The sequence below is a fragment of the Jaculus jaculus genome, chromosome 19, assembly GCF_020740685.1.
Source record: "Jaculus jaculus isolate mJacJac1 chromosome 19, mJacJac1.mat.Y.cur, whole genome shotgun sequence".
NCBI lineage: Eukaryota > Metazoa > Chordata > Mammalia > Rodentia > Dipodidae > Jaculus > Jaculus jaculus.
This window is the reverse complement of record NC_059120.1, coordinates 29,516,951-29,528,985: the sequence shown is the minus strand read 5'-3', so window position 1 is coordinate 29,528,985 and position 12,035 is coordinate 29,516,951. Positions and strand designations below refer to the sequence as shown.

Below are 12,035 nucleotides of genomic sequence, written 5' to 3'. Positions count from 1 at the left end.
AAATATTTTATTTATTTCTTTGCAAGCAAAGTGATGCACACACACATAGAGACAGAGAGAGAATGGGCATGCCAGGGCCTCTAGCCACTACAAACAAACTCCAAATGCATGTGCCACTTTGTGCATCTGGCTTTAATATGTGTGTACTGGGGAATTGAACCTGGGTTGTTTGGCTTTGCAGGCCTTAACCTCTTGAGTCATCTCTCCAGCTCCACAAAATAAGAACTTTTAAAGTCTGTATACATACACACACACACACACACACACACACACACACACATACATACATACATATATATATATGTGTGTGTGTGTATGTATATATATATATATTTTTTTTTCATTTGTTTATTTGCAGAACTTAGAACTTTATTATAAACTAATGAGAAGACTCTCTTTGAAACTTTTGGAACTATATGTAAGATAAGCTTAAATAATACTTTTATTTATTGATTAGAGAGAGAGTGTGACTATGGGTGTGCCAGGGCCTATTGCACCAAATCAACTCCAGATGTATGTGCCACTTTGTGCATCTGGCTTTAAGTGGGTATTGGGGACTTGAACCCTGGCTGTCAGGCTTTGCAAAAAAGGGCCTCTAACTGTATGTAGTCTCAGGTGGCCTTGAACTCAAGGCAGTCCTCCTACCTTTGTCTCTAGGGTGCTGGGATTAAAGGTGTGTACCATTATGCCTGGCTAGGGCATCTTACCATCTCCCTAGCCCCCAAATAAGAAATTTTCAGTCTTTCCATTTCCAAGTTGCTTTTATAGGAAGTTTAATATATTTTCTTATGGAAAATGATGAGATTATTCTAAACATTTCCCCTATTTCCCTTTGGTCATTACCATCAGATCTGCAGACAATTTATTTTTCTGAGGCAGGTCGCATTGTAGCTGAGGGTGAGCTGGAACTCAGCTCTAGTCCCAGGCTGTCCTGAAACTCACAGCAATCCTCCTACCTCAGCCTTCCTAGTGCTGGGACTAAAGGCATGCACCACCATGCCTGGCTCCTGTGGCTCATTCTTTTGGATTTTCTCAGTCCTAACAAAAGACATCAAATTTGATGCAAAAGATGAAGAGTGAGCTTGCATTAAAAGTCAAAGGTTGGCTGAGAAGATGGTTCAGTGGTTGACAGTGCTTGCTTACAAAACCTGCTGGCGCCGGGTGTGGTAGTACCTGCCTTTAGTCCCAGCACTTGAGAGGCAGAGGTAGGAGGCTTGCTGTGAATTTGAGGCCAGCCTGGGACTGACTACGTAGTGAATTCAGGTTAGTCTGAGCTAAAATGAGACTGTACATTGGGTGGGGGGTGGGGGGAAAGAGCCTGATGGCATGGGTTTGGTTCCCCAGTACCCACGTAAAGCCAGATGCATAAAGTGGCACATGCATCTGGAGTTCATTTGCAGTGGCAAGAAAGCCTAGCTTGCCCATACTCATTCTCTGTTCACCAAAAAAACCCCCCAAAAGTTAAATTTCTGAGTGAGTCCAAGGAGGAGTCAAAGGCCTTGTTGGATAAATACAGTTTCATCAAGGGTTCATCTCCAGGACACAGCATTCATATGTATATTTATATAAGTTACATTGTTATATATTACATGCACATATAATTTGGTCACTGATAAACAATGACAACTTATGCCTGTTACTTTACAGCCCTGATTTATGCTATAATGTACTAGCTTAGTTTCTTTTATTGCCAAGTAAAATCTAAAAATAAGAACACTACTATTGTGTTGAGTGTGGTGATGGAATAGCTGACAGATAGTTCTTTATGTGGTAAATTGTAGGCATTGATGGTACAAAAGCATTTATCTCTAATTCAAGATATATTTATTACTTGGAAATCATATCTGTTTCTCTTCTAGTACTCATCAAACATGATCATAAAAGACTTAATTAGGCAGGTGCAGTTGATTTACATAGCAATCCTGTTTAATCATTAAAATTGTTGCTACACCTGTTTGCTTAAATTGGTGGAAATGAATCCTCTTCAGAATATATTTTGAAAGTGGTTATTTCTATTTTGGGCTCTTATTTTTAAGTTTTTTAGGGTATGTTATGACCTGTTGTTTTTGAGTATATGGTATAAATTTAAATACTGAAGCTGTCTGGTGTTATCAATGCTGATTAGATAATCTAAATTATACCCACTTAAAAATTGGCTTGTAGATTAATGAGAACAACTGTTTTGATATTAGCTCTCATCACTTAAATTGAAAAGTGTAATTTTCCATATTTTGCTAACAATGGCATGCTAATCTTTGAATTTTAATCTTCCATATCTGCAGTATTTTGTTGAATGATACATTCTATCAAGCACCCGCAGTGATGGGATTTATTCCTCTCCTTTACTTGTTTAGGTGAAAAACAAAAACACACAGACTGAGTCACTCCAATTGCACACTCACAACACTGTTCACTCTGTGATCTCAAAAGGTGGGGGTATCCCCCACACAGCAAGCAAGTGAGAGTCTGAGGCAGACATCAGTTTAGTTCTGACACTACCTACCTGGAGCTGTGTTTGATCCACAGGTGGAGAGCTCAGTCCTCAAGACTGCTCTTCTTCCTGCTTCAGATGATGGCACAAACCCTAGGTTGTTTTACTTGCACTGAGGACATAGCTCAGTATAGCGTGTGTGGAGGCCTTGAGTTTAATCCTTGATACATCAAAAATAAACATAAAAGGAAAAGTTGGAAGCTTGGTGTTACAAACCTGTGTACCCAACACCTCCTGGGGTAAATTTGCTAGATCTCACAAAATTCAGAGAATCACTTATGTTTAGTAGATTATTAGAAATGACATCACTGTGAGTTTGAGGCCAGACTGAGACTACATAGTGAATTCCAGGTCATCTTGGGCTATAGTGAGACTCTACCTCAAAAAAAAAAAAAGAAAAAAGAAATCCTATCACAAAGGATACCAATAAAGAAATACATGTAGCCAAGTGCATTTAAGGGAGGGCCATGAGCTAGAGAGATGGCTCAGCAGTTAAGATATTTGCCGGAAAATCCTAACAACCTGGGTTCGATTTCCCAGCATCCATGTAGAGCTAGATGCACAAAGTGGCACATGTATCTGGAGTTGGTTTGCAGTGGCTAGAGGCTCTGGAGCACCCATTCTTTCTCTGTCTGCAAATAAATTTTAAAAAAGGAGAAAAAAAGAGAAGGGGCATGAAGCTTCCATGCCATCTCTAGGCACACCACCTTCCAAGACACTCTAAATTCAGCTCTCTGAACCTTATCCTTTTTGAATTTTGTGGATGGTTAATTACATAGGCACATTTGATTAAATCTTTGAACATTGGTGATCAACTTAATGTTAAGCCTCCATACTGTCCTTGGAGGTTGGTATGTGGGATTAAAGCCCCAATCCTCTAACCCTGTAGGCACCAGGGGCTGCCAGTCAGTATGATGATGCACGACTGTAGGGCTCAGGGGGTCTCCCAAAGTTATGAACCACAGGTTTGGGTTCTGTCCTACCTTTAACAAAGAACTGATAAAAACAGACTCAAGAAGGATAAATTATGAATTAAGTTTATTTAGGGAGAAATCACAAATTGTGGGGCTTATTTTAAGGGAGATTAGATCTAGGAAGGAAGACTCGAGCAGAGTCATAAACACATGGGAAGTAGGAAACATGCACTTAGCTGGAAAACTTTGTTTAATACATAAAGATTAAAAGAAATTGAGGTTTTATAAGGAAAGACTGGAGTAGAACCACAAGTATGTGGAGGTTAGTTTATAAAGGTCATCTAAGAGAAATTGAGGCTGGAGTAGAGTCACAGTGTGTGGAGGATAAAATTTAGGGAGATTTAGAAGGAATACCCGTGGCATCTGCCATGTGCTTTTCCCATGGAAACAAGTTAAAAGAGCAAATGGTGTTGACTTAAGAATAGCAGAAAGAAAACATCAAAGCAGCGACCAAGAAATTCAGAGGAGAAATGAGTAATGAAGAGTTACACTTATGGTTAACCTGAGTTTAAAGAAATCACACAGGCAGAAGTTAGTGAGCATGCCCATGCAGTAGGCAGGTCTGGAGTGCAAGGGAAATACCCATGTGGTAGATTTCAGAGATCAGAGGAAAATCATGCATGTAATCAAAGCGAGAAGTTACCGCAAACTATAAAGCAATCCTCTTGACTCAGCTTCCTAAGTGCTGGTATATAATGGGATGTCTAGCACAATGCGTTATAATTGGATAACCTTGGATCTTGTTTAAGAAGTTAGTGACTGGAACTAGGTGTGATGACATACGTCTGTGGTCCCAGCTATGGGGAGGGTGAGGCCAGAGGGTTGCTTAGGCCAAGAGTTTGGAATTAGCTCATACTACACAGATGACTCCAGTCTTAAAAAGAACACAAAAGAAATTAGTGACTAGCGCATGAAAACTTGTTAGCTTACTGAGCTACAGACACCTTAAAAAGAAGGATTGTTTATAGCATTGCTGCAGTGTACTTTGGAGATGCAGCCTGCATTCTAATAGCCACTTTAAAGAGTAAGATCTGACTTTCAGAATCAAGAATTATTGGACACCAAAGGGTAAACCTGTTGCATATTTACAATATGTAGCAATATTTGATTACAGTGTTTTCCAAAATATATAATAAAATGCAATATATTCATTGTCATTAAAATATGTAAGACAGAATGGGCATGGTGGTTCATGCCTTTAAACTCAGGAGGTTTAAGTAGGAGGCTAGCATGGGCTACAGAGTGAGCTCCAGATCAGCCTGGGACTAGAGTGAATCCCTGCCTTAAAAAAATGGCTGAGGCTGGAGAGATAGCTTAGTGGTTAAAGACACTGGCTTGCAAAGCCTGACAGCCCATGTTTGATTCCCCAGTACCTACATAAGCCAGATGCACAAAGTAGTTCATGCATCTGGAATTCATTTGCAGTGGCAGGAGGCCCTGGTGCACCCATTCCCTCTCTGCTTGCAAATAAATAAATAAAATATTTTAAAAATATGTAAGACATATGTATAAGTATGTCACATGTCTCTGGAGTAATGTTAATGGTTAAGTACAAAGTAGCCAAATTATGTATTTTCTCATTTGGAATTGAAAAATAGGTATAGATACAAATAAGCTTGAGTGAATATACATGAAAGCATGACTAATGGCATTCTTTGTGGATTTCTGGACATAAAAATATGTGCAGTATTATTATTATTGGGTGGAAATGGAACTCCTGGCCTTTTAAATGCCATGCAAACACTCTACCAATGAACTACACCCCCCAGCTCCAATCAAAATATGTTTGTTGGTTTATTTATGTATTTATTTGAGGTAGGATCTCACTCTAGGCCAGACTGACATGGAATTCATTATGTACTCTCAGGGTAGCCTCAAAGTCACAGTGATCCTCCTACCTCTGCCTCCTGAATATTGGGATTAAAGGCGTGGGCCACACTGGCTTTCATTTTTTTTTCTTTGTTTTGTAATTTTTTTTTTTTTATGAGAGAGAGAAAGAGAATTGAGAATTGGTGTGCCAGGGCCTCCAGCCGCTGCAGGCAAGCTCCAGATGCGTGTGCCTTTCGTGCACATGTGCGACCTACATGCACTTGTGTCACCTTGTGTGTTTGGCTTATGTAGGACCTGGAGAGTCAAACATGGGTCCTTAGGCTTTGCAGGCCTTAACCTCAAAGCCATCTTTCCAGTCCTAAATATTTTTATTATTTATTTTCAAGGAGAGAGGGAGAAAGAAAGAGTGAGAAAGACTGTGTTAAGGTCTCTAGCTGCTGCAAACAAACTCTAGACGCATGGGCCACCTTGTACATCTGGGTTTATTTGGGTACTGGGAAATCTAATCTGGCACATTAGGATTTGCAGGCAAGCACCTCAACCACTGAGCCATCTCTCCAGCCCAGAATATGGTTATTTTGATGTATTATTTTATGTTGAATGTTTTAGAACTTCCACATCCTAAAAAAGGATCTTTTTAAAAAATAAATATTTTATTTTACTTGCCAACACACACACACACAGAGAGAGACACGAGAGGGAGAGAATAGATATGCCAGGGCTTCTAGCCACTGTAAATGAACTCCAGATACATGTGGTCACTTTGTGCATCTGGCTTTATGTGGGTCCTGGGGAATCGATTCCAGGTCATTAGGCTTTGTAGGCAAACACCTTAACTGCTGAGCTATCTCTCCAGCCCTATAAAAAACAATATATATGAGTGTGTGTGTGTGTGTGTGTGTGTGTGTGTGTGTGTGTGTGTGTATGTGTGTGTGTGTGTGTGTGTGTGTATATATATATATATATATATATATATATATATATATATATATATATGTATTTAAACTAACAGATGAACAGTTTTCTAGAATTCATAGATCATTTAACACTGAGTAAATTTTTTTTTTTTTTTGAGGCAGATTCTCACTCTGGTTCAGGCTGATCTATAATTCACTTCATAGCTCAGGCTGGCCTTGAACCCACAGGGATCCTTGTACCTCAGCCTCACAAGTGCTGGGGTTACATGCCCTGTGCTAGTAAGTGATTTTATTTTATATATTTTTTTGGAGGCAGGGTCTAGCTCAGGCTGACCTGGATTTCATCTTGTAGTTCCAGGCTGGCCTCAAACCCATAGTGCTCCTCCTGCCTCTACCTCCTGAGTGCTAGGGTTAAAGGCATGTGCCACCATGCCCAATCTTAAGTTATGTTTTCAAAACCTCAAGTGATACCCAATTAGGGACTCTCTAAAACAATGCTGAAATTCCTCTGAACTTTTCTCATTGACATGTGTTTTCAGGGTGATGATGATGCTTACCTGTGCATCCGTGGAGATCAGAGTGTGCACATACAGCCTTCCCATTTGACAGGGAGAAGTCATCCTGTGCTGGACTCCAGGGTGAGTGTGAGCATGCTGGCAGCCCCACCTTGTCTGCCTTCCCTTCATGTGAGCCCATGGACACAGCTGTGCACGAGAGCCTCCAGGCCCTGCAGTCAGCGGCCCAGCCCAGCCCAGCAAAGGTGTAGCAGTGGGATTTCTCTTATAATGATATACAAGAAGCTTTACTGTGCATCTGGATTTATGTGGGTACTGGGGAATCGAACCTGGGCCAGCAGGAGTTGAAAGCAAATGCCTTTAACTGCTGAGCCATCTCTCCAGCCTTAAGCACTATTTCTGTATCTTAAAAAGCATGATGAGTTTCTCTTGCAAAAAAGGAGTTTTTTACTTAATGTCATCCAAGTCTTGTTGCATCTTATGAAAAAGTAATGTATGATTTGTTGACATGTGAGTTTTTAAACATTCCTAAAGCTTATGGACATGTTTTTAAAGAAACTCAGGTTAGTGACAGGATTTCTTGCCTAGTGAGGAGGAGCATGTGATAGACAGGTGCCTCAGACACTTGTGGTATGTGCCCCTGTTGGCATTCTGTCAGGTGTAACCGTTCCTTTTTCACAGGCCATTGAAAATTAGTGAGCTCTGAAGGAACAGTGGCTGTCATTTACTGTCAGTAAAGGAGGCTGACTGAGCACACTACTGTGCACAGCTTTCCCATGGAGTCAGCCTCTTCAGTGGGCCTGGATGCTCTCCCCAGACGCATGCTACATGTTGGCTACCAGGGTATTACTTGTTAATTACTTCTTCAGTGCTTCTGTTCTGTGTGCTGGTGGTCAGATGCTGTTAGTCCATCTGCCACAGCTTGTAATCTGGGTAGAAGAACTGAGAACTTCTGGCTCAAAGTCAAAAATAATTTTTTGCCAAGTGGGACAAAGACAAATGGGGAGAAGATATTTTTGTATTTTTCAAAGAGGGTGTGTGGAATTAATGACGCCACAGACAAAACAGAACTTTGGGAAATGCTTAAAAGACCATTGTGTGTGCTTATAGGGGAATCTTGAGGATATGGCCTGGAGATTGGCGGATGGTGTCATACAGTGTTCTTTCAGAAGAAACATTACCCTTCCTGGGGTTAAGAACAGATTTGATCTAAACACACGCTACTACATATTTCTAGCAGATGGTGAAGCTAATGCTGGTATGTATATTGATAGAACTGACTTTTGTGTGTTTTTAACTCCTTTCCTTTCCTTTCCTTTCCTTTCTCCTTTCTAGAGATTACTATGTATAATAAACAGAAACACACACATACATAATCTGGGATTCACATGTTAATTTTGTTTTTGTTTTTGTTTTTGTTTTCAAGGTAGGGTCTCACTCTAGCCCAGGCTGACCTAGAATTCACTATGTAGTCTCAGGGTGGCCTTGAACTCATGGTGATCCTCTTACCTCTGCCTCCTGAGTGCTGGGATGAAAGGCGTGCGCCACCACGCCCGGCTGGGATTCACATACTAGAGGAGATACGATAAAAATTGTTGAGGATCGCCGTGAGTTCCAGGTTAGCCTGGGCTAGAGTAAGATCCTACCTTGAAAAACAAAACAACAACAACAAATTCTTTCTGACTCAGGCTTATTTTACTTATTACAGTCTCCAGTCACTTCTGATTTTTACTTAAAAATTTATGGTTTTAGCTGGGCGTGGTAGCGCACGCCTTTAATCCCAGCACTTGGGAGGCAGAGGTAGGATGAATCCATGAGCTCGAGGCCACCCTGAGACTCCATGGTGAATTCCAGGTCAGCTTGGGCTAGAGTGAGACCCTACTTTGAAAAAAAAAATTATAGTTTTAAAGAAAAGCAATTTAATTGTAATTTTATTATATAATCAATTGTTTGTATATGGATGTGTGTCTCTGTGTGCACACATGTGAGATATGTCAGTGTAAGTATATCTAGAATATGGTACTGTCCAAATAATTTTCTTCATAGCTGAGCATCGTAGAAACCAAAACACGTTTTCTGGTACATCAGTTTTAAGTGACATTTCTAACACTTCCTAGCAAATTGATGGTGCTGTGCTATATGAAAGAAGAGGGTATTTTCTCTCTCCTTCTCTGCTGGTATGAGGTTTGCTGGTGGTGTGGTTGGGAGATATCTGCCTTGTCTCTTGGAGTGTGGAGAGATGGCTTAGTAGTTAAAAGATGCATGCCTACAAAGCCTGATGGCCCAGGTTCAATTCCCCAGTGCCCATGTAAAGCCAGATGCACAAGGTGGTAGGAAGCTCTGGTGTATGAATACTCATTCTTTCTCTTAAATAAGTAAAAAAATTGTTTTTTTTTTTTTAAAAAAATAACATGTGTAGTTTAGGGCTGGTGTACCTCTGTAGTACAGTGCTTACCTGGCACCTTTAATACCCTAGTTCTATCCCCACCATTACAAAAAAAAAAAGAAAATTATTACAGTGTGTATGATATATTAAAATAATAGTACATAAATCTGTATTAAACATACATATATTGAGGACACATTTTTTTAAATTTTTACTTATTTATTTGAGAAAGAGGGAAAGAGGAAGAGGGAGGGGGAGAGAGAGAGAAAGAGAGAATGAATGGGCAGTTAGGGCCTCCAGCCACTGCAAATGAACTCCAAATGCATGCTCCACCATGTGCATCTGGCTTATGTGGGTACTGGGGAATTGAACCTGGCTCCTTAGGCTTCGCAGGCAAATGCCTCAATCATTAAGCCATCTCTCCAGCCCATGTTTAGTCTTTAAAACTGTTACAGTATACATGAAATAAAAAAAAAGAATCCTGGGCTGGAGAGATGGCTTAGCGGTTAAGCGCTTGCCTGTGAAGCCTAAGGACCCCGGTTTGAGGCTCAGTTCCCCAGGTCCCACATTAGCCAGATGCACAAGGGGGCGCACGTGTCTGGAGTTCATTTGCAGAGGCTGGAAGCCCTGGCGCGCCCATTCTCTCTCTCTCCCTCTATCTGTCTTTCTCTCTGTGTCTGTCGCTCTCAAATAAATAAATAAATAAATAAATAAATAAATAAATAAATAAATAAATAAATAAAAAAGAATTCTTTCCCTCCATGGAGCTTGCTGCTTCAGGAAATTCATGTTCCAGTTTTTTTGAACTGAGGAACAGAAGACAGCTGTCATGTATATATGTATGTATGTATGTATATATGTATGTGTGTATGTATGTATATGGGCCATTTGTGAGTTGACCTTTGCTTCAGTTAATGAAACTTTATAACAGAAACCATTTTTTTGCATGTGTAGCATGTGGGATGTGTGTGTAGTGCATGCATATGTGTGTTGCGGATGCACACACAAGAGGAGAGCACTGGAGGCCAGAGCAGAACCTCAGGTGTTGTTTCTCTATTGATTATCAGTATATTCCCTTGAGACAGAGTCTCTGTCTGAATGTGCAGCCACAGTTTTTGTGAGCCCTGGCAATTCTTTGGTCTCTGTGCCTCAAAAGACTGGGGTTATAGACATCTTTGCCCATACCCAACTATAGTTTTGGTGAACCCCATTGTTTTTCTAGTCTGTATTCCCTAAAGGACTAGGGTTACAGATGTAACCCTACAAATATGGCCATGCCTAGCTGTTTATGTGGGTTTTGGGGAACTGAACTCATGTAGTCTCCAGCCCTCTTAGACAAAAATGCTCTTATTGACTGAAGAGTCTTTTTAATTATTTATTTATTGAGAGAGAGGCACTGCAAACAAACTCCAGACACATGCACCACTTTGTGCATCTGGCTCATGTGGGTACTGGGGAATTGAGCCTAGATCCTTTGGCTTTGCAGGCAAGTGCCTTAACCACTAAGCCATTTCTCTAGCCCTTGACTGGGGAGTCTTTAAAATTAAAAAAAAAAACAAAACACATAGTCTACTTTACTTTTAAATTTTATTTATTTATTTCACAGCAGGGGTCTCTAGCCTCTGCAAATGAACTCCAGAGGCATGAGCTCTCTTGTGTATCTGACTTATGTGGGTCCTGGGGAATTGAATCTGGGTCCTTTGGCTTTGCAGGCAAGTACTTTACCTGCTAAGCAATCTCTCCAGTCCTATTTATTTATTTATTTATTATTTTTTGTTTTTTGCGGTAAGGTCCCACTCTAGCTCAGGCTGACCCAGATTTCACTATGTAGTCACAGGGTGTCCTCGAATTCATGTGATCCTCCTACCTGTGCCTCCCGAGTGCTGGGATTAAAGGCGTGCGCCACCACATCTGGCTTTTTTTTTTTTTTAAATAATGTTTTGCCTTTCTTTCTTTCCTTCCTTCCTTCCTTCTTTCTTTCTTTCTTTCTTTCTTTCTTTCTTTCTTTCTTTCTTTCTTTCTTTCTTTCTTTCATTCGTTCATTCTCTTTCTTTCTTTCTTTCTCTTTTTGTCTCTTCCTCTCTTCCTCCCTCCCTCCCTCCCTCTCTCTCTCTCTCTCTCTCTTTTATTCTTTCTTTCTTCTTTGAGAGAGAGCTAGAGAGAGAAGGAGGCAGATAGATAGGGTGCATCAGGGCCTGTAGCCATTGCTAACAAACTCCAGAAGCATGCACCACCTTGTGCATCTGGCTTACGTTGGTCCTGGGGCATCAAACCTGGGTCCTTAGGCTTTACAGTCAAGTGCTTTAACCACTAAATTGTTTTCCCAGCCCCTAAACTTTGTTTTTTTTTTTTTTTTTTTTTTAAATGAGAGGGAGCAAGTGAGGAGAAAGTGAGAGAGAATTGGTGTTCCAGGGTTTCTAGTCACTGCAATCGAATTCCATACATATGTGATCTTGTGCACATGTGTCACCTTGTGCACCTGGCTTATGTGGGTTCTGGGGAGCAGAATCTGGGTCCTTAGGCTCTGCAGGCAAGTGCCTTAACCACTAAGCCATCTCTACAGCCCACTGATGAATCTTATTTTTTTTTTCCTTTCTCTTCCCCTTCCCCTCTCCTTCCTTCCTTCCTTCCTTTCTTTTTTTTTGTAGGTAGGGTCTTGCTCTATCCCAGGATGACCTGGAATTCACTATGTAGTCTCCTCAGGGTGGCCTTGAACTCATGGCAATCCTCTCACCTCTGCCTCCCAAGTGCTGGGATTAAAGGCATGTGCCACCATGCCTGGCTTGAGTAATATTTTAAAGGGATCATAAAATGTTTTTACATTTAAAATTCCACTTAGTAGGATTTTGGGGTTCATGAGGGGTCCCCCAAAATCTTTGAACCCCAAGTTTTGTGTTCTGTTCTCCCTTTAATAAAGATGGA

General features: G+C 40.7%; 1 protein-coding gene across 4 annotated transcripts in view; it reads left to right on the top strand.

The window, feature by feature from the left end:
• The window catches only part of Frrs1 (ferric chelate reductase 1), a 73,190-nt gene that overhangs the window by 23,724 nt on the left and 37,431 nt on the right, over positions 1 to 12,035 (top strand). For all 4 annotated transcript variants that reach the window (XM_045138418.1, XM_045138420.1, XM_045138419.1 and 1 more), the window contains 2 exons: positions 6,752 to 6,850; positions 7,838 to 7,985. In XM_045138418.1, coding sequence (XP_044994353.1) covers positions 6,752 to 6,850; positions 7,838 to 7,985 — 247 coding nt within the window. The remainder of the gene's footprint in view (positions 1 to 6,751; positions 6,851 to 7,837; positions 7,986 to 12,035) is intronic.